The sequence below is a fragment of the Ochlerotatus camptorhynchus genome, unplaced genomic scaffold (genome assembly GCF_037179485.1).
Source record: "Ochlerotatus camptorhynchus isolate MF236.1 unplaced genomic scaffold, CSIRO-AGI_Acam_v1.1 ptg000416l, whole genome shotgun sequence".
Classification (NCBI taxonomy): Eukaryota; Metazoa; Arthropoda; class Insecta; order Diptera; family Culicidae; genus Ochlerotatus; species Ochlerotatus camptorhynchus.
The window spans coordinates 511,189-534,913 of NW_027040902.1; the positions used below are offsets into that span (position 1 = coordinate 511,189).

Below are 23,725 nucleotides of genomic sequence, written 5' to 3' on the forward strand. Positions count from 1 at the left end.
AGCATACCCTACTTACAAATGGCTTGCCCATAGCATTTTACCCGATTTTTTCGGCAAAAAAATCGACTTATCCGCTTAGTCAACACTTCTGCCATCACGAACGGTGTAGTACTGATCACTAGGAAGAGTTTTGTAATCATATTTAACGTATGAATCAACGTCCATAATCTCGAACACCGATTTTACGCACAGCAACTGGTCGTATAAACCTTTTTGACGTTTAATAGTCTTTCTCTATCTAGCATACATGGATGAATGAACGGTTTGTTTTCCCACTAATCTGTTTCCCTTTTGCTCGTACTCGTTCGATTTAAATGGTGTAGTAGTGTGCGCCGATTAAACGTCAAAAAGCTCTACACGCTAACTTCTGCTTACTCACCAGGTGAGTCGATCGTACTCAATTTCGTCCGATGTATCGAGTTGTCAAAAATTAAGTAAACGAGAAATCGACAGTGAGCATGCATAAGGGCCTATACGCGATGATCGATTCTCTTCATCGATTTTCTCTTTTGTTAATAACTTGCTAGATTTAACGTTTCTCGGTACGTTTGCTATTGCTTTTGATAGCTAATACAACCTGTTACAACTCTGCATTGAACAAATTCTAGAAAATTGTTTCGCTTAGCTGTAGTAATGCAAAGAGAAATTCGATGAAGAGAATCGATCATCGCGTATACGCCCTTATGAATGCTCACTGTCGAAATGTCAAACTGAGTCAAAGCCGCTCAGTCAGCAAAATCCTGGACTTGGAAAAAAATGCCAGTCATGTCGGAGGAAACCTCATAGAAAATATTACTCAAAACCGGCTGAAATGCCTTCAGGTAAGTACGAATTGCCTAGAGAAACGGTGTTGAACCGTTTTTTGCTCCAGTAGAATGAATCCGGAGCAGGCAATTTCCATTTCCTTGAATAAAAATCAAAACAAAAACTCTCCCTGCAACTGAAAATACCGGCGAGTGGATTTGACTCAGTCTACGTGAGAACGTAGTTTACTCAAAAGTGAGTCAACATAAGGCTACTCAATTTTGAGTAGCCATACTTGCCGCTGAGATGAGTACATTCGACTCAATTTTGAGTTGACCAGAATAAGCTTGTAGAACTTCAGAGCAGGGTGGCCAGACCTACCGATATTCGATATGCCTACCGATTCACAGACAAAAGGTTAAAAAGCACCGATTTTTCACTTTTTCTACGTAGACTCACAGATTTTTTGTAGTCTTGAAAAATATTTAATACCTATGTGTTGTTTTCCTTTAGTCAGAATTAGCATTAGAATTGGAAATATTGATTTCAACACGTTTAAAGCAGAAGAGCTGAAGGACAGTCACACCCCCGGTTCAGCTTTCGGTTCGTAAGTTCCAGCCAGGCATGGAAAATCATTTACATTCATTTGCCTCTAACTTTTTTCATCAACACCATTCCGCAAAATGATGTATAAAGCTTTAGTAGGTTTTGTTATTAGCTACAACTTTTGCCCATAACTCAAATCTGTATCTCTTATGCATCACGAATGAGAGCGGGCAGAACTTGTTACTGTTTTTCAGTGAATGTAAAATAAATTTATTGACAAACAGTAGTGGCTTCTGTTTGCTCTGGTTCGCCATACATAAGAGATACGGATTTGAGTAATTTACACAAGTTGTAGCTAATAATAAAACCTACAAAAGCTTCCTACACCATTTTGCGGAATTCTGTTGATGAAAAAAGTTAGGGGCAAATGAATGTAAATGAATGCACGAAATGAATGCAAATGATTTTCCATGCCTGGTTCCAGCTATCGGCCAGATTTTAAGGTAAACTACACACCGAACTTTCGGTGATTCAGGGTGTCCCCGGGCTGAGAGACCAAAATCCGTGCACTTGAAAAATGATTCTAAATCATCATGTCATACAAACTAAATGCATTTTTCGATTAACCTGCACTGAACCACTGAATCTGTCATTACCTAACGAATGATTATTATAGGCTAATTAAACTGACACAGCAGCACAGCAAAAAATCGAAATTTTAAATATGATTTGCATCATTTCATAAAATGTCTTATTATGTAAACTTATATGAAATGTGACGCTCAAATTTATGTGCATCGCATTGAACAGTAATTTACGCTATTTTTTCAAACTGTGAGGATTTTGTAATGTACAATAGTAATATCAAATGCTTTAATATATCTCTTATATAGGAAATGGGCCTAATTTGGCCATGTTTTGATGATGTTTCACGTGTTTCAGATCATAAGTTGTGTTACAATTGTTGATTAAAATCTCATTCATTGTAGTACATATACACAGTTTGAAAAAGTAGTGTAAACTTGTGTTCAATTTGATGCATATAAATGTAGCGTCACATATCATATAAGTTTGCCATATAAATCGTGCTCTGAAACATTTCATGAAATGTTGCAAATATTGTATACAGCAGCCCATCTTAGTAAATAACATTGCTTACAAGCTGCTCTTTTGCGTTAAATGAAGTACAAGTTTACGTGAATGAATGTTTACATCACAATTAAAATTCAGAATTTTTCGCTGTGCCCACAAATCGCACGAAGATTGTGATTAAATCGTTTTTCTGAGGTATGGCCAAAACTGGTGCACTTACCATAGGTTAAATTCTCTCTTATAGGAATGAACACAATGTGCAATATTTTTGGCAGCACTTTCAGACTGTTCAGATAGGTCCAAGATAAAACTGCAAAACGGATCCAATGGATTTTTTGATTTCTCAACGGCTTCATCGGTCTAGAGAATTAAATGTTGAATGAGCCTGAAGACTTTAAGATGAGTGGAATACCCTTTTATTAGGTTCGATCAACTACGGAACATATCGGGAGGACTTCAGAAGCGGTAACATTGGACTTAATGAATAGATTCGGAATATTTCTAGTGAAGGTCAAAATGCAAATTTAGTGCACAAGTTTTACAAACTTAGGTAAGTCCATTTTCATCACTCCAGGGAGCATCATAATTAGCCTAAAAGTTAAACATTAATGAGCTTAGGAGGCGGGTGGACTCATGAATATTCGCAGGTCATTCCAGTGGACTTCAAAGCACATTTGTTATTAGTTCCAAGATTGGTGTGCATGACTTTTGAGGCAAGCTCATCGAATTTGAATGCAATATCGCGTTAGCGGCTATTTTTCTGGCAGAGAACTCAACATCTAACAACCAAGTTGTCAAATGCAAAATCGCAGATATGTCATCTTTCGGCTCAGATAAACAGAATTAATATGAACATTGAAAAGTTTAGGCTAAATTAGGTAAATTGTCCATAAAATAGGCGTTAGAGCATGCTGCAGCCGTTTATGGTTCATTTGGACCCTTGCGGCCATTACATGCGTGGAGTAGGGAAAAAATGATCAAACTCATACTTTCAGTGACGGTAGTTCAGTAGAAATCGAGAATACCCGATTCCAAGCAATTGCTTGTTACTCGGTGCATCAAAGCATCCTTCCTGGGAACGCGGACGGTTCGATCCTCTTAGGGTTCGATAGCCATCGTGCTTGAAGAAATGAATGCTTCGAGTACCGTTTCGATAATATTTGGAGCATGCGCTCCGTCTGAAAGAGATCTCATTGATCATGGTTCCAATGAGCGGGAGCGGACCTTCCGGTTCTTATTGGTTATTGAAAATGGTGTCTCGGGCTCGTTGACCACCGGCTCCTTATAATTCGTTGAGCAAGGTGTGTTCTAGCGGTTCTGGGGTCCATCATGAGGGTCAACTTGATTCCATAGATAGGTTGTAGGACAAATGGTCAAAGGCCGAAGTGTTTCAAAATTTAAAAAAAAAAAAAACTCATATCTCATGCTTGAGATAACTCATCTACGAGTTTTGTCAGGTAAAACTCCACTGTGGAGACGATTCTGGTTACAAAATTTCACTGCTTTGGTTGTTGGACAAAAGTTCGAAAGACATAAAAAACTAAATGGATTAAGTGAGGGCACGCACAAGTCAATATAACGCAGTCGGCTGACAAAATATTTAAAATCTTATCATTACTTTAAATACACTCTTAAACTAATGAATTACTATAATTCCTGTCAAAAATATATATTTTATTTATTTTCAATACATCTAAAATACCTTGAATTATAAAAATAATCGTTAAATATTTTTTAATTAAATTTAATACAAATTCTACGCACTCCTACCCGAAAAAGAGTGCCCCTCGAAATTAAGTTTTTGGATTGCGACCTTTTATCAATTCGACGATTTCACTGCGAAAGACAAAAGATCGAATGGACAAAACGTGGAAAGGCAACAGGTTGAATGAAATTTAAAGGGATAAAAATCCGAATGGACAAATGGACGAAACGTTAAATGGTCAAAAGGTCGAATGAACAAAATGGAACAAAAAATGTTGCAAATTTAGTAAGGTTTAGATCTAATTCCCAGCCTACTAAGCACAACCCACACTTTACCTCTCTTTTTCGAATGAATTTGAGCAAAAAAGTGGAATGTTTCTACTAAAGGTGACTTAAAAATTTATATTATTTATTTAGAGGAATCAATCCCGTTCTGGTGAAGTTCTGTTCAGTTAGCAAAAATGGTCGCTCTAAGCCCACCGAGCCTCTCATATCACAGCAAACCACTTAGGGTCGAGTTGTTGTTGAAACCAAACAAACCCGGCACCGACGACGACGACGAGAAGTTTTGCAAAACACACGATGAGTAATCAATGTGACTCTAAAACTCATTTATATGGAGAGGCCTGAGATTGCTATCGTGATCCATAAGTCAAAACGGTTGTCTAAGGCAGCCTAGTCCCTCATATCACAACCTATGTACAACATATGATCGAGTTGGCGCCGGTGCCCCTTACACCAAAATAAGCCATTGCACAGTAGTCCAGAATAGGAATTTAGCAGGAATAGTAGTCCAAGAGCCGTAATATATAGACGTTTGGTGCCTTTGGTGAAGTTTTTGTACTAGAAAAGTATCTTTTTTTTGGTGGTTATGAACATAAGGGTGGCCCTCAAATTAATTAATTTTTAAAAATTCCCTTTTTTATGAAAATAAATACATAGGGGAATTGACGTATTCTCGGCAACCTAAGCAGCGACCTTCTTTCTATAGCCTTTTTTTCTATGGAACGCACACATATGCAGTATTGGTTTGTTTACAATCTTTTGCTGCCAGCTGCTCTAACAATTTCAGTCGAAAGAATTGTCAAAAACTGTTTTGAAACGCTTTTACAAAGCTCCAATCTTCTCTAGTGAGAGCGAGTATTGTCGGTAACCAGTTTTTCTTCGGCAACCGTTCCATTTGGACTGCATGTAAATCTGCTGTTCTATTATCGGCAACTCGAAATCAGCTACAATTTGTAGTGCGTGTATTTCATTTCAAGAAAACCCTGCTAGATTGCTTTTTCTCAGTGGTAAAAATATAGTCAAATTGAAGCTGAAAGCATAAATAATCGTTTGCATGCATTCAGCGAAGTGTTTTCGTAAGAAAATCCAGTGAAAATAGTGTTTCAATTTGGGTTGCCGAAAATAGTCTGTCATGCCGAAGCCGTCATTTCCCCTATGTCATTAAAGTTGTAGCTGAGCAAACTTGTATAAATCCAGGAACTCAAGATGTCACACTAGAGCCACCTAGTGAAAGAAATCCAAACCACACTGTCCACAAAAGCTTTTAGCCCCCTGAATAACATTTTAGAAAACAGCAACGTTGTATACAGCCACGATCTTGATATATCGATCCTGCAAGTACACATTGTTTGCCGAAACACTAAAGCCACCTGGTGAATGAATTTCGAACTATACTGTCAGACATTCAAAAGGTCTTACCCTCCTGAACAAAATTGCGGAAAACAGCATAATTGTGCATAGAAAGGATCTCGAGATGTTGATCCTGCATGAAAATGAAGTTTTCCAGAACACTAGTGCTGCCTACTGAGAGAATTATGAACTAACCTGTATACAATTCAAAAGGTCTTAACCTCCTGATCAACATTGTTGAAAACTTTAACCTTGTATACAGGATGTTGAGGTGTCGATCACGATTTTTTCCAGAACACTACATCCACTTGGTGAGATAATTCCGAAGTAACCAGTCCGCAGATCAAAAGGTCTTAACCCCATTGACAAAAACAGTAACCTTGTATACAGCCAGGATCTTGAGATGTCACGAAGCTTAGAACTCTAAAGCTGCCAAGTGAGAAAATTTCAATCTTAACTGTCCACCATTCAAAAGCTCATAGCCTCCTTAACAATATTGCAGAAATAAGCAAGTTTGAATAAAGTGAGAATCTTATATCAAGAGCCACATGAGAACCTAATTAAGCCCTTTTCTCACCAACCGAGAGTTGCTCACGTAAACCAACAACATCATCGGGAAGCGTAAAGACTCCCCTACCCGATGATGATAATGGTTTGCGTTGGTGTCATATGGGTGGCGAGAAAAGGGCATAAGAAGCTTTGTTTACAAAAACCTTGTATGCCCTTTTCACATGTTGTTCTTGATATTCTGCACATCTTTCTTCTTAACTTTTCGTTGTGCTGTAGACCAAATTGTCTTGAATCAGAAAACAGAGATTGCTTCTTTTTGCGTTTAATTATTGCCCAGTAAATATCTTTCGATAGGACGCAGTTTGGGGGATTTTGGAATTTTTCGACAAACTTGAGCATCTTGAGACTTTTTCCCTCTTGAGCATCTCCAACGTAGCCAAAACATATTGAGCAGATACCAGTTTCGGCCAAACAATGGAGGATCCGTATGCTTTCGGTAGATGGGTAGAAGTCATTTTTTGATGCATTATTTTCTGTAATTTTCACCATTGATTGTGCCCGTTGTGGAATACGAAGTGAAATCATGTGAAATCAAGCCACAGGAGTAAATGGCTTGCCACACCAAAACCTTTTTTCCAAATTTTTCGGTTTGGATGTATCGTACATCATCAGGCACATCTGTCATCTGCTCAGCGTTGAAAAATTGCGGCCCAGGAAGGGTACTGGTATCCAATTTAACGTACGTCTCGTCGTCCATCAAAATGCACAGCTTTTGAAGGAATACGTCATACAAGAATCCGTCCTTTTGGGTGCTTTTTCCTTCTTGTAGGTTCTGATATTGTTACTTTTTTTAATATTCCGCACAGTTCCGACGCTAATGTCCAATTTTTTGGCAATTTCACGAACGGAACACCGTTTATGCGAATTCAAAAGACGTACTGCTGCCAGCTCCTTTTTCTGGTCCGATGCCCGCTTTTTGCGCCCGGATTTCGGTAAATCTTCAAGAGAACACGATTCTCCAAACTTCTTAACAATCTGGAACACTGTAGATTTACTGCACTTGACGCTTTTTGCCAATTCTCGAAACGTCAACTTTTCGGAAAACCATTTGTGCGGAATTAATCTGCGAGTTGATAAGCTGGAAGTAGGCCGCGCTGCAAAAATGACGTGTTTTTGTTTTGCTGCGTCGTTTTCGTTCCAGTGAAAATGTTATAAATTTACAATTTCATTTTTTAAAAGTGTTAATTTGAAAGTACAGAAGTGATGTTGAAAAGTGCATTAAGTGAAAATTTTCAAATTCCTATCCGTTGCATGTGGTGTCGACTGTTCTAACCAACGCGTAGCTACACGGCGAATGATAACGACCCAAATTTGAGTTTAGTTCACTCATAATTGCAAAAAGTGCAGGAACTCATCGATGAGTAAATTAGCCTCATGTTTTCCCAGGTTTTTCCAGGATTTTCCAGGGAAAAATTCCCGAATTTGAGAAAAGTAAAGATTGGATTCACTCAGTCTATTGGTACTACTCCAAGAATGAATAGAATTTTCGTCAATTTCCTCATTTTCTGGCAGATTTTTTAGGTTTTCCGCAGGAAACCATGAGACAAATTTTACTCATCGCTGAGTTCCTGCACTTTTGGCGATTATGAGTGAACTAAACTCAAATTTGGGTCGTTCTCATTCGCCGTGTACGCTCAGCTTAGTTTATTTACCTTTTCGTTCCTCTGTCCTCGATAGGAAATATCCATCTAATTCAAGACGATTATTTCAAAACTTACTAAATACTTGTCAATCAAGTATTGCACTATTGCTGGATTGAAAGTTTCAGTACATTATCAATGGTGTATAACGATAACGTATTGGAGCGGGGCTTATCATGAGTTTTTTTTTATCTTTATTTAAGAGATTTTTAGCCATAGGCTAGTTATCATGAGTGAAAATAGCTTCGGAATGCTTGCGTTCTTGAAATGGGCTATTATAGCTGCGGTAGAGCTGTCACCTTCTAACTCCCGGGTTCAAGCTTCTTTGCATGCATAACACATAATTGCAGACAGATTTTATCCATAATACCACTGCCAGACAGTGAGAGTTAGGCCAAGGGCGAATCTTTATTCTAATCAACGATTCCACATACTATTAATAACCTTTTACACATCAGAATGAATTGTGCATATGATTAGGAACAACAAACATTTTCAGGCGCAAAGGAGCAACAGGATCGAGTTTATAACGTTTTTTTAATTCCAAAATCTGAAGACTGATATAACGATTACCACCAACGCCGGCTGGGCGTATCCTATGGCTTACCCTCCATACTTACAAAAATTCACCCTTCCCGTGACACTTATGAAGGGCCGTAGAGTTCTCTGCATCTCTCTTAAGTAAGTGTTGGACTAACATGCCTCCCCTTTCCCCACCAGATGCAAGAACGTGGACAGGACAGCTCTGGTCTGTTGGAGGAAGACACATCATTAATTTTCTATGAGGTAGTAATTAATCACAAATTACTATCTAACAGCAACGGATGAAGGTGGGTCTCCTTCTTAACAACAGTTTGGAGCTCGTACCACCTACGACATTGTGCAACCTGGTTTATGCTATGCTATTAATCTGCGAGTAGATCCCAAGCAACAATTTTTGTTTTATTTAAGTTTTATAGTAGTTGATATGACCAAATTATAAAACCTTTACTGACGACCACATTGCTTTAACAATCTCCTGAGAACCGCAACACAGCCATGTCATGGCCAATTGGCCCAGTTTTAATGCAGTCATTAAAACTTGATATGCGAACTACTTTAGGAGCATAGGATTTATGTCAGTTTTATCACACTCTAGACGTGATTGTTAAAAATGAAAACATAAAACCTCCTCCAGGTCAGAAATTTTTAACAGCCTTCTAATGACTACCATAAAACTATATTACAACCGCATAAATCGCTCCTGAAGAAGTTGATAAAACATGATACGCAAAACATTTTGACAACTTTGAAGGTTTTAAGTTGGGGTTTTTGGATGATAGTTAATATTGAGAAATATTTTATTGTGGTTTTATTCTTTCGATGTTTGATGTGAAATCATGATCCTTGTCAGTTGGTAATAATGGCTGATATTATTGTACATTGAAAATAAGACGACTTTATTATAATTTTAAACTAATCTGTATATGCTTCACAGCATGCCGTGCAATATTTATGGTGATTATTATACCAAATAGGAGCATAAATTTAGTGCGCCATATGAATACTAAAATATAGGGATATTTTTAATTTGTCTGCATTAGCACCATGCATTAAAGAGTCATTCAAAGATTATCTATTTAGTACAAAACTGTTACTACTGTTGAGCAATAACCAGTCACATATTATTTAATTATACATCAAAGTGTTTTATTGCCTATCAATTAAAGCGTAATTATTCATACTGTGTGAAATTTGTTCATACGGCGACATTTTTTTTCATTATAACTTGCTACTCCTTAAAAATACCTCAATATAACATATTCTCCTAGATTGGAATTCTATAGCATAACATAAACCTAATGGTTGTATCTTAGCATTTCGTAGTCCAAATTGAGAGCGTTAAGTTATATTTAAGCTATATAACTAGCTTGCTGGTTTTATTCGGTACAACGAATCAAAACAAAACAAAAACCATGACCACCTGTCAAAAAGTCAACATTCCAAGCGATCCTCCTATTTTCGCTTGTAATCAAGATGTAAGAAATGCTTATTGGATCAACTAAAAGCTTTTTCAATACAAGGTTTAAAGCCGTGATGTCAATACTGGCCATCTCCAAACGGATTTAGTGAAACTGTCGGCGTTGCTTTAAGAAGGGTTCGTGGATCTTTCGGAAATGTATCGGAAAGCCGCTTGTTCAATATTTTTAAGAGCTCCTTCACCGCACTGTGCCTTATGTAGGGATCGTATAACTGTAGTTCCTCCAGGATTTTCATATTGTCGATCGTCTCATCTTCATCGTGTTCAGAAGCACTGAAGGGGTTTTCATTTAATATATCTGAATAGATTTGTTTTTTATAATGACAAAAAATTTCAGAGTATTTTTTGTTGTAGCAGTATATTTCTTATCTGTGAATCTTAGGCCTCTGATAAAGATGATGGTTGTAATGAAGCTTTAATGAAGGTCTAAGACTGCTTCAAGTTTTATATCGGTCATAAAAAGTGTACCATAAAACATAATTGTATGTTTTGTTTTGGTTTTATTCTTCAGTTATAAGTAGTGATGCAGAACCACCTTACAGCTACCGTTAAAACTATGAAGTCTGAGTTTTAATTTAGTAGTCATAAAACAGTTTTATAGACGACTTGACGGCCTGACTTTATGACAAGCACACAAAACCGTAATACAACCACAGGCTGGAAGGGATGCTATGATAAAACAATGATAAAATAAGAATAAATCTTCCAAGCATTTAGATTGTTACTTGGGATAAGCTGATCCGACCCATCGTTAGAAATTTCTCCCTTTTTTTATTTTTTCAGGTTTGTTGCCAAAATAATCAAGATTTTTACACACTGAGTGAAAATTCACAATTTTTCGTTACGTTTTAACCCTAAACCATTGATAAACAGGTGTCAACTTTCTTTAATGAACAGTCCTTAGTATGCAACCAAACAAAGTCTACAAGTCTATGTTTTTCCAAAAATAACGCTTCCGACCAAAACCATTTTTCCATTCCAATTATATCTTCATCGGTACACTTGAAACAAATCTTACTCAGAGAGTAAGTCACTTTTACATGGAGAAATTTCTAAAAGCGTAAGTCAGTCCGCGCTGAGTGAACTACGCTTATGTCAATTTATCCATACGAATTAGTAAAAGTGACTCACTCTCTGATAAAGATTAGTTTTCAGTGTAGGCCAAAGTGAATTCAATGGTGTCTCCATGGATTCGGATGAAATCATAATTAGTAGGCCGAGTTTGTAATTAAGAAAAGATGTTATATTGTTAACAATAGTTCAACAATTTGTGACTCTTTATCAAATCTAACGATAAGTATGGAAAGATAAATCAATTTAGAATAAAACAGAAAAAATGGGTTATGGGAAATGGATGTAATGTAGGCCTGAATGCCCCTAATTTGGGCCCATACTTAAATTCAGAAGTCGACTAAAATTTCAATAACAACTTATAATATCCATTAGTACCGTCCCAATGACGCGTTCATCTAGGTAAAATTGATAAATAGCAGATTTTTAGCGATGGGCCCAATCTTAGATCCATAGGCCAACATTAGAGCCATTTCCCCTATGTAGTGAAAAAAAATCCGCTAGAAAAAATAAGGCAAAGTGCGGGTTGAAATTATTAGGCCCAAAATTAGTTCCAAGCTCTATGTAGAAAATTCTATTTCTTTGATGTAATTTATGCCCGGAATGAGGAAAATTTTCATACGATTATCCTAAGACTAATATCAAAGAATATCGTGTGGCGTAAAATCCATCGCAAGATGATCTATCCATTTATTCTCTAAGAAGTAACAATGGGTGGCAGAAACCCCATGGATATGCTTTTTTGCGCCTCCCAGGCTGTAGAAGGCAACTTCCACTGTCAGTCCATTGCGTTACTAAGCTGTAACTTTTTCCAATTTTTTGTTTCTATTCTGTCTGTGTGTCGTTTTTTATGCCCTCAGCTGATTGTATCGCCATCAATTTCCAGTCACGCCAGCAACTGACACGTTGGCAAGCATCAGGACGAAAAACTGCTTTCATTATGCTGAAAACTTTGTTTTTTTGTCATCACCTTATTCAGTTAGTGAGGTCTCGCTACCGACGCTTGTATATACAGTTTACACTTGTTGATTTTCAGTCATGACATTACTCATGACTCCTCCCTTTCCCCATCCATGAAATTGTAACCTCGAGACGACCAACGACCTGCAACTCTAGATTTAAGATTAGGATTAAGTATGTACAACGAAAATGATAACTTGGCTCTATAAAGTTTATTCGATTGAGCCTGTACAAATAAATCAGTTCATAAAAAAAAAACTACGTTTTCTTTGAACGCTTGCACAGTTGTTAGTTAATAGCTTCCAATGAGTACATGTTTAGCTTTTGTATATTATTTAATAAAGTCGAAGTGACTAGAATAAAAGAACCCTCAATGATAAGTAAAATTTACTCCATGCCACCACTGTTGTATAACTAATTCCGACTATACAAAAGTAAGTGGCAGATCTGGAAATACATTAATGTACAGTTTATACCGTCAACAATGAAGAAGGATACTGTGCTTCTGTTATCACACTGTTAATCACCTTTCCCAACACATCATACTAACTTGTCCGCTTTAAGCCTTCAAATCACAAATCTCCACCCCACAATTTCCAGCAACCATTCGGTACCTTATGAAGCATAGTGTCCCACATGCGAAATAATTAATGAATCCTATATTTCCACAGCAGCAGTCAGCGCTCAACAAACCGGGGGCCGCACCTTCGTAATGGCAGAACGGGTGCACTACTCATGCCAGCAGCGCTACACTTCAGATAGAGTTGGTCAGATTGGATCAATTTCCAACTGTTCGGTCTCTTTTTTTTTCATTTCTGGCAAAATATCGTTATCGTAATTCTTTACACTGATTATAAATTAATACCAACTGGACCAAAAACGAACTGTTGTCGAAGTGACCGTATCCATCCGTGACCATCTGGTGCACCAGTATTTCACACCACGTACAGCTCAAATTTTCAGCTAGGACATAGAAAATGTGCTAACTTTCATTGGTACAAACTGGCGAACGGTGAAATTCCATTAAAAGCATCATGCTGCACCCTTTTTTCCGTCCAAGACCGTCTCGATATGAAAAGCGGGCAAATATTTGTCTTACCCTTGGAGTCGTTCCCTTGATAAACCACAAGCAAGCCGAAGAAAGCAAAGTAGTTTACGTCCTTTTTGACTGTGGTAAACCGTGCCGCAACCAATTCAGGCAAAACCTAAGCAATTTGGGCGGAGCGAGTTAGTTGATATAATTATGGTATCGGTAATCGGCTGTCTGTTCCTTTGTCTGACAGCCCCATCAAATGTCGTGGGGATTGACGGTATTCGCTGCTGTTCCAGAGTACCCATCCACAGCGTAGCCAAAGTGGAAGCCTTGACGGCCTGATTGAAGTAATTTTGTAGGACCGTAAATAAACATCCTTCATTGTCGATCCCCCAAAGGTGCGGGCTTAGCATCATACGGGCTGAAACTGATTCTGCAGTAATGACAGAAAAGGTTGATTGAATTTGGTTCGATGATCCTTTCCTGGGATAGGGGAATCAGTCGTGTAATGGGAGGTGTTAACACGACGATGTGAACTGGAGAAAACATAGTTTCATCTCATTGGATGGCAAGGGGCAAATTTTAATGATATTCTATAAATCCAAACAATTTTGTTTATCCTCACCATGTACCATTTGTGAATCCTTAAAATACCGCAATGTTAAGTGTTGAATTGTTCCAAGAAAAAACTGATTTATTCAATTAGTGCCGAATGAAAATATGTTATCAAATCTTAACTTAGCTACGTAGAACCGCATGGAGAATGGGTCAACAAATGTGTCGCTCTCTTTCGATTGCAATTGATTGCCACCCATTTATTCGAATGACCAATCGACCAACCAAAACAGAGCAATTCAACCACCGAAAGAAGGAACTAATTTCCATTTTGATTTCTGTTTTTCTCCCACAGTCGAAGCGGCAGCCACCAAGATCCAAGCAGCGTTCCGAGGCCACCAGGTGCGAGCAAAGAACACAATGAAACAGGGAGACGTCAATGGAAGCGAATCGCAGCAAAAAGCCGGTGCGGAAACCGAACGGGAACCGACCCAGCAGGAGCTGGAGGCTGAATTCGATCCCAACGACCAAGGTATGTGAGCACGACCACCGCCACCACCTCAGTGTGGCACAAAATAGGGTAGCAAATAAAATGTAACCAATGGGACATTCCGTTACCATACAAAAAGAGCTGATTCCGAAATCGATATTATTGGGTAAACGTGGGTCAACGTTCATAAGGGAGTAATGAGAATGGATAGATTGAATTGTCTTTTTGGGGATGATTATTGGGCATTACCAGTTCCACCACAATTGCACCCAACCGGATAATGTTAGATGTTATTATATCTTTGTCTAAAAGATATACAGTATATTTATTGAAACACTGCATACACAGATTATGTGATGTTGTCTAGGGAGTTTTAAAAAATAATGCAAGATAATTTTAAGATTCAATGCATTAATCTGACTTAGAACTTCAACATGCATATAACATGGCACCGAAAACACAAAATATGTTCGTTATCACATAGATAATTGCTGTATAAAAAAAGTCCTAATTTTCATTGTTACTGCTACCACTGCCATTTTTGGCAAGCAATTCATATTAGTATTCTGCCTATTTATTATACATGATACAATTGTTTGTTCCTAAGATTGCAGCAGCACCTACTGGCACTGGGCCACATCCACCAAAAGAAGGTTCAACGATATAATCTAAATGCCCTCGGACCACCTAGTATGGCTTGGTAGCATATGCACACGGCTAAACAAAACAACCCAACGGTTGAGTTTGTTAAACTTACTATTGAGTTGGTGGCTCTCATTCACTTTCACAGTTGTTTTCAAAAACGCCAAGAACAAAAGGTCTTCCGTGGGCCAAACTAACGTTGAATAAGTGATGTACAACATAATACTGAGTAGTTTGACATGACGTTGGGTGAAAATAACTGCGCACGGAATTGTCAACCTGGTTGAATGGAACTCAACATTACGTACTTTTTTCTATCCGTGTATGTGGACCATTTCAGCCGTCCAGAAAGTAATGTATAGTAAGGTACGGCATTATAATTAAAATGGATAGCACCATTACCGGATAAATTGAGCGGAACGGGACGACGACGACAACGACACCCAAGCACACAGATGTGCCTCCTGCATGCCACCGTGCTCCAAAAAAAAAGGAAAACTGACAAATATACGTAGTAGACATGTAACAATACAAAGGTTCACAGGACAAACCACTTTGCAGAGTCTGAATGGCGGCACACTGGATAACCAATGTAGAGTGGGTCGTCGAACATATGAATTCCATTTTACGATACGAGATTACAAATGTTACCGTTCACGAGCCAGCAATTGTTGTTGCGCATGAGAGGACGATGATAGGATAGGCATCGTGATTGGAAATTCAGATTCACTTCGTCAGGGGGGATATGAAAACTTGGAACGATATACCATTATTTGGAACCGGAGGTGAATAGCAAAACCAATCGAGTATCTTATCTTTTGTGGATTTTTAATAATAGTCGTCTGTCACTTGACTATCGTGAAAATGCATACAACCCAAGTAACATTTTAAGTTTTATGAAATACTGCAAAGCAACTATAAAACAACATTCATAAAACCCTGGTCAAGGCTATTTTGTCATTAATGCATCCACCATAACCTCATTAAGACTAGAATATGTCTAGTTGGCCCACCCTGGAGAAGGTTCTGAAGGGTGTATTCTCGAAGCTCTTCAAGATTGATTTAGTGCAAAAGGTTGTATGACGAACGCTTTGATAACCATTTGAAAGCTACAATAAAAGCTATTTAGCAACAATAAAAACCCTTTCCGAGCCGTTTCCCCGCATGCCGCATGCTAGGAAAGCATTAATCAAGATAGAAAAGGATTTATGAATCCGATCTTTTCAAAATAATTAAAATAGAAAGTGATGATACAAAAATCTTGTTGAATATCCAAATTAATTACAATAGTTCTCATTAAGTGGCCTAGTTTTAAGTGCCATATCAAATTTTATGTGAAATGTACGTGAAAACATCGAAAAAATTAAGTCCACCCTCGTAAAACGTCGATTTGACCAATTATTTAAAATTGTAAAAAAAAATATATTCTTCAGATCGAGCTTGGCCGAGATTTTTTTTTATAATTTTCGCATTTAAATGTTTGCTCATTGCTAAATTTACCAAAATATAGTTATATCTAAGGAAATGTTGATTGAAAATCGAAGATTGTAAAAAACAAGTAAACTAATTGTAACATGGCGGTGGCATAAAAGTTGATTTTCATGGGTCATTTGTGAAAAAGTTGTTTTGCTTTCAAGAATTCCTTAACAAATTCATAAGGTTTTAAAATGGCTTTTATGAAGAAAACTTGCAGGCTGAATTGTATTTATCTAAAGCCATTTTGCTTGATCCTAACCCGTTCAGATTTATGGCAGCATTAATGGAGGCAAAGTTGCCTGCAAAAAGTTAAACGTCAAAGTTTGTTTATCTTTCGATAGTTCCGCTGTGAGATCCAGGATTCTTCCAGACGGTTTTCTCCCGATGGATTGGGAGCAGTTACTAGCTTTTCGAACAGCTGGAAGCGCAATCGTTCCTGAAAAAGAACCCCTTCTTCCGGATGGTTACAGAAGTGCACCATCCAATGATGCAGAGATGTACGGTTGAATGAAATTTTCGAAGAGTCTTTCGCCGAATAAAATCGCTGCGTTGGATCGGAAACCAGCTGATCTACGCTAACGAACAGATTCAGTGGTTTGCTATCGGTTGTTATTTCGATTGTCATCGCACGATCTGGAGAAGGCTGGTATGTTTTTCAACTTTAGACAATGTTTTATGAGTTCGAGGGCCCCGCTCACTTTACTCTTGTCCGACAGATGGTCAGTCGTTGGTAGTGTGCTGGTTCTTCTAAAGAAGTAAATTTATCTGAAATTGACTTGATTTTTTCATCCTACTTCGTCTATCCTTCGAGATTTCCTTGTCATTAATTTGGCATTTATTAATTATGAGGAATTATCTTTAAAGCTCAATTTGTAAACAAAGTAATTGGGGAGTTAATGATGCACTTTAAAAAGGCTTTTTCTCTAATGCAAAACCTAATTGTTTTATGGTTGCTTTTATAATGATAGAACACGTTTATAAAGTATTTTATCATGACATTAATAAACAATTGCTAATGACGTTTATGCTTGAATTACAGAACAGCTTTAAGGAGGGATTGATAACTGTTTTAAATTTATTTTTAAAAGAAGGCAGTTTTTGACTTTCTTGCCAGACTATGAAAGGTTTTTAAAACAACAAAAAGCTGAATTTCTAAGCAGGAATGTTTTACACTTTATAATGCTATATTTAAACTAAATGGATTGCTCATTGCCGTTATAAAACCATCATAAATCAGAGTGGATGCTAAATGGTTACTGAATTGTTACTTGGGTAAATATCCAGATAGGGTAAATGGCTCTAATGTTGGCCTATGGATCTAATATTGGGCCCATCGCTAAAAATCTGCTATTTATCAATTGTATCTAGATGAACGCGTCATTGGGACGGTAGTAATGGATATTTTTGGTTGCTATTGAAAATTTAGTCGATTGCTGAATTTATGTATGGGCCCAATTTAGGGACACTTAGGCTGACATTACATACATTTCCCCTATATCATAAAATTAGTTACCAAAAAACACTCACGAATAAAGCAAAACTTGATGAAAAACAATGACAAGACTTTGTTTAATGCACCATATGCCCCAAATTTTGATCAAAATGTATCCCATGCAAGACATGAATTTCTTGGAAACTCTACTAAATATTCTATTCAGTATTCCAGTATTTCCTATGTAGGAATTCTGCTCAGAACTCCCTTGAAATGTTTTTTTTTTCCATTTCCTCGAGGCTCCCTATTAAATTTTCATGATTTCCTGTCCTTCCTGTCCTCAATATTCCGTTGGAACTGCTGGAAATTCAAATTCCCTTTACCCTTAAGTGGCAGAGGAATGTTTCACTATGTGAAATGGGATCTGGCTACCCGGATACCTGGTGACGCACATAACGGCCGAAGATCTTTACTGATTTCCTTTGAAATTGTTCTCAGTATTCTACCAGTAATAATTTTCACAACTCTCATTGAATTCTCATCTCATCTTCTTCAAATTCAGCTGGAAGCTTCATAAAAATCATCATTTAACCCTTTGTCTGTACCTTGGGTCATTTTGACCCAGGCCACTTTGAGAGGCTGTTCCTTTTTTATCTGTCGAGGAATTTTACTAATTACTTCGTAATTGGGTGTTTCCACTAGACATCTGTAAAATTAAATGAAATCTGGCTTTAAAAAAACTGGAAAAATAGGGGCAATTGATGTAATGTCGGCCTAAATGCCCCTAATTTGGGCCCATACATAAATTCAGCAATCGACTAAATTTTCAATAGCGACCAAAAATATCAATTAGTACCGTCCCAATGACGCGTTCATCTAGGTAAAATTGATAAATCACAGATTTTCAGCGATGGGCCCAATCTTGGTTCCATAGGCCAACATTAGAGCCATTTCCCCTAATTCTTGGAAAAAAAATTATTGAACAACTCACGTTGACTCCGAATTCAAATGACCGTTTGTTAACGAAATTTCAATGATCTATTGCAATTTCAGATGTTGTGCAAATTAAATTTAGAGGAATTTACCAAACTTATTTTGGAAGGAGGATTTGTAAAAATGTACCCATGAAGTGGTATATTGCGATGTTAGAGATGTTTATATCACGAGATCCTAACCATAAAGGATACTGTTTCCATCTACAAAGACGTTCAGGAATACAAGGTCTTCAAAACTATACATAGTGTATCACATAACTTTCACACCAGATGGCGCTCATTCTAAAATAATCAAGATGCGTATATACATATACAGATTCTGCTCATATGAAAACTTCTTGTCTTTGGCAAAGTTGTTCAGATGGACTAAACATTTCATCTCAGAATTCACTCATCAGGCGGTGCTAGTGTGCCATTAATTTTTGAATTGCTTTAACATAACATTTTGACTAAATAGAGTTACGAAATGTAATGTCAGCCTACCCCCGCACATCGGCCTATCAAGAAAACAACTCATTTATTCAGCAATAATACACAATAGTAACAGTCCCAATGACGCGTTCATCTATGTAAAATTGATAAATAGCAGGTTTTTAGCTATGGGACAAATCTTAGATTCATAAGCCAACATTAGAGCCATTTCCCCTAATTGTAATACGTAAATGAATTGCTTACTTTTGGGACATATTCAAAACATTTATTGCTCTTTTTCAATGAAAAAGTTTAGTGAAATTATCCATATTTTTTGATTTTAGGCACCATGATCTTGCCGTATTTATACACTCAGTGCTGAGATTTGTCATTGTCACCGATAGACTTTCGCGCGATATTGACAAAATTGTTCGTCACATCGTCACTGACAGACTTGATGCTAAAAAAAACCTTCGTCAAAACCTCATTCATTTTTCCATCCATGACAAAGATTCACCTGGTAACAAAAAGTGTAATTTCGTGCATTCTGTGACACATTATGTTTATCCAAGCAGTTCAGGACGTAGATACTAGTTGACTTTAACGGGTCCATTTAGTTGTTTTGCTCAAGTCCTTTAATTTTGTTACAAATTTAGTTAATATAAAAATCTACACATGGTCGTCACTGACAGCATTGTCATTGACGATTGACATGGTTTGCCTTGACTATGACTGTTAGCTCAAATGAGTAAACAAAGCAGAATTGTCAATATCACCGTGTACTGTCGATATTTTGCAGCACTGAATACACTAACGAAAATCTACACTGCGGTGGTCATCAAAACACCTGAAAAGGTCTTACCTTTTTGTAACATGCTAGCCTAATATATCAATATCACACTTTTAACTCTTATTGTAAAGTTATTAATCGCTTTTTGTGCTTTTAAACTATGGGCCGAACATTAGGGACGTAATATTCAGACGTGTTCCTAATTATGGCATTCGAACTTTATTTTATAACTTTGTTTTGGTATTGGTGATACCATTCGCGTTGACAACGACTCTGCAACTGTTCACTCCTATAGGAAAACCCCGTAAGCAAATGTCGAATTTCATGTAACATAGTGGATCGTTTCTCGGTGTTGATTTGGTTTCTTTTAGAGATGGTTTGGTTGTGCGTGTGTGATTGCGCTATTCAATGTGACGGCAAACATCCAACGAAGAAATCGTATGCAAATTGCTAATTCTAATTCCCTCGCTCTGCTGCCCACAAACGGATCAAATGTGTAATAAGATTAAACAAAAATGCTAATAGGTGCTGGCTTGTGTAATATTTTCGTGAAATCGCTTGGGATCGTGGTTGATTGGCAAGCTTCACGTAGCTAGTGGATAAGGTAAACATTCTCTCCAGTAGATGTTATGAGAAAGCATTTATGACTTTTGAAAATTATTTGCGTGGAATTTGTTCGGATCCACGAAAAGATTGGACACATTTATTACTATTAAATCAGATAAATTAAGACGCTACCCAATTAAGGGGGTATTCCCGATCTTTTTTTTTCAAAAAATCAATTTTTTTTTCACGTTTTTTTGTACTTTAGACTATATACTTTCATCCCCCCAAGCCGTTTTCCGATCAGCGAATTCGGTGTCCAGTTTTTCGCGCCTTGAAATAAAAAATGCAGCGCCCGAAAAACGGCTCTCCGCGCGCAACTTTGCGGTCGGGACAGACACTGCTCTGCAGGTATTCCAGACTTACCAATACATTTAGGTGCATGTACGGGCAATAGAGTCAAACGCGTTTTTCTCGAAACCACATTTTTTTATCGGGCGAAGATTTTTCTCAGAAACTATAAGAGATATTGACTTGAATCTTTGCGCATTTTATTCCTTATTAAATTCTTTGGAGCTTCTCCCACGTTCAGCCAAAAATATTAACATTTAACATTGTTTGAAGCACCTTAAAGCTGCAAAAAAGCGGGCTAAAAATCGCCTGTTTTTTCATATGGCTGCCATTTTGTTAATTTGCAAGATTTTTTGCTGCCAACGGGAGAAGCTCCAGAGAATCTTATGCAGATTATTAATTTCATCACGAAATCTGTTTCAGATGAAGCCGGTCCAGAGAAAAGTCTTCGCCCGTCCAGGCGTTTGCGGCGAACAGGGGTCTGTTTGCCGCCATTTTGTGACGTAAATATTTTTTTTTTTATGTCGAAAAAATTTATTTGTAAACTTTAATGTTCAATAAACAAGAATCCCAAAGAGTTAGGCGCATTACTATTCATTTTCCTTGAAAAAAAAATTAATTGAAAAACAGGCCGAAAAAAGGCAAAAGATTGTGTTGGCGCGTTCACGCCAGCGCGCCGCTACTGTAGCTTGGGTTTAACCATCGCGTACATCATCGCAACCGCCCAATACGCACCGGTCTTGACAGTTCGTCGTATCACTGTAGTAGTGTTGAGTCAGCAGTACATGGGAGAGTGGGAGAGTAACTGTATTGTTGGAAAGATAGATAGAAAAATATTGAATAGTGAACAAGTACACAAGTGAATTGTAAAAGTTTCTCTAAGATCGTGCCGATTGCCTTTGAAATTGTGCTAATATTAATATTAAAAGTGATATTATCACCTAATTGGTAACGTACATGAAATTTAAAATAGTTCTATCAGTTAAAATCAAATTGATTATCCTAGTGTTTTGCTACTTAGTTTGCTACAGTCAAGATCGGAAATTCCTAACCCTGAATTTGCATGCAAGCTGGATTTTATCATTAAAAGGTAATTCCTACTTAACTAGTACTTAAAATAGTTAAAATGCTTAAACTTAAACTAAATACGGACTAGTGCGAGCAGGGATTATTAGTACGGATGAGTAGTACGTGCAGGAGATTATTTCGAGTCGAACGAAAAGGTATTCAAGGAATCCGCACAACGGGACTAAACGTAAGTGGTCAAAATCTTTAGCTAATTGTTATGAAAGAAATTAAGCAATCCACCACCATGTTAAAATCTAATTCTGAATCATTACAATAATTACAGGAAAATAATAATCTTCCAAATACGAAAACGTAAACCCCAATTCTCGGTTGTTTTCATTCGATATTATTATTACGGAAATCATCCCGACCCCCAATCTGTTGGCAATTTCCAACAGATTGGGAATACCCCCTTAACTAACAAGCCAATGGTTCATATTTTTACTATAAAGGGCTGATGTTGAGCTTCGAACCTTTATGTTGTCCCCCTTGATAGTTAAATGGTTTTGATGGTACCGTATGTGTGATAATGTTTGCACCATTAAGCAATGTCAACATTAAAAAAATCTCAAAAATTTCTTTTCGAGTTTTTTTTATTTATTTAAACGAGGGATGTTTCTCAGAGTCTATGTTAATCATCGAACGAGTTTCCACTTGCTGCAATTACGGCCTCTACACGCTTCCGGAATGCATGGCAGGTTCTAATAATGTAGTCTGGATCAATTTCTCTCCAGGTACAGGTCAATGTTTGTCTGAGGCTTGCTATACTCGGGTGGCGTTTAGAACAGGCCTTGGCCTTCATGACGCGCCATATTGAGTAATCTAGCGGATTAAGATCGGGGCTGGATGGCGGCCACATATCCTTCGCCCAGAACGGAAAATGTTCCTGCAACCACTTGTAAGTGCGATTTGAAGTGTGGCACGGAGCCCCATCTCGTTGAAATACAACATTTGGCTTCGGACCGTACTGTTCTTTGATCCACGGAAGAACATACTTACCTAAGATCCCGATGTAGACCTCCGTGCTGACCTTGTCGCCTTCTGGAATGAACACCGGGTCCATTTTTTGCCATTGGAAGCCACCAATCCCAACACCATAACGTTAGCAGGATGCTTGGTCAGATACACGTTCTTGTGCTCGTTGGCCACGTCTTTTACCGGAAGAGAACTAATATACCGGTTGGTTCTGGAATTTGATACAGGATCGACGGTAAACATGCTCTCGTCGGTGAAATTCGAAAGTTAACTCCAACAGAATTAAGCGTAAAATACAAAAATCATCGAATTTGAAGGGAACAATTCCATAATAATTCTGTTAAGAGTTTTATGTAAATTCCGAGAATGATTCCAAGCGCGTTTTGAAAATAATGCATAGAGAATTCTTAGGAGAACTTAAAGTTAATTTTTAGAAGAATTTAGAGGTGAACTCAATGATAATTCTTAGAAATTCTTAGATGAGTTCGAATATTCAGAGTTCAGGGAACCCCCTTGAATAATTCAGGGAGCATCTGAATACAAACAAATGACTTAAATATTCTAGCTTAGGAACAATTTAGGGATGTTTAAAAAGATTAAGATTAGTCCAAAAATATCTAGAGCAATTCAGGAAACATTTAGGCATTTAGAGAATTTTAAGGGACACCTAAGAAGTTATGGGAACATTTAGAGAAGTTCAGTGAACATAGCCCAAGGGTCATATAGAGACGAAATTCAATAACAATCAGGAAATATTTCCGGACTGATTTGTTGTAATTGCTTTTTTAAACACATACGTGAATCGCCCATTTCTTGTGACTAAAGGCTCAATCTCTGAAACTATCAACAGTTTTAGACAGGGCAAGTCAATTGATCAAGTCATTTGAATTCAACTGACTTAAACGCGAATGGAACGTGTAAGTTCAACTGACTTGATCAACTCACTTGAATTGAAAAAGTTGAACCAGGGTCAACTTTTTCA

At 37.5% G+C, this 23,725-nt stretch overlaps 2 protein-coding genes across 2 annotated transcripts in view; both read left to right on the plus strand.

Annotated features, from left to right (window-relative positions):
• Positions 1 to 23,725, plus strand: part of igl (igloo) — a 354,198-nt gene that overhangs the window by 232,441 nt on the left and 98,032 nt on the right. Inside the window, exon 2 of the mRNA XM_065233773.1 lies at positions 13,926 to 14,102. Within this exon, the coding sequence (XP_065089845.1) occupies positions 13,926 to 14,102 (177 nt within the window). The remainder of the gene's footprint in view (positions 1 to 13,925; positions 14,103 to 23,725) is intronic.
• The window catches only part of LOC135711025 (uncharacterized), a 267,172-nt gene that overhangs the window by 52,914 nt on the left and 190,533 nt on the right, over positions 1 to 23,725 (plus strand). The window lies entirely within an intron of this gene.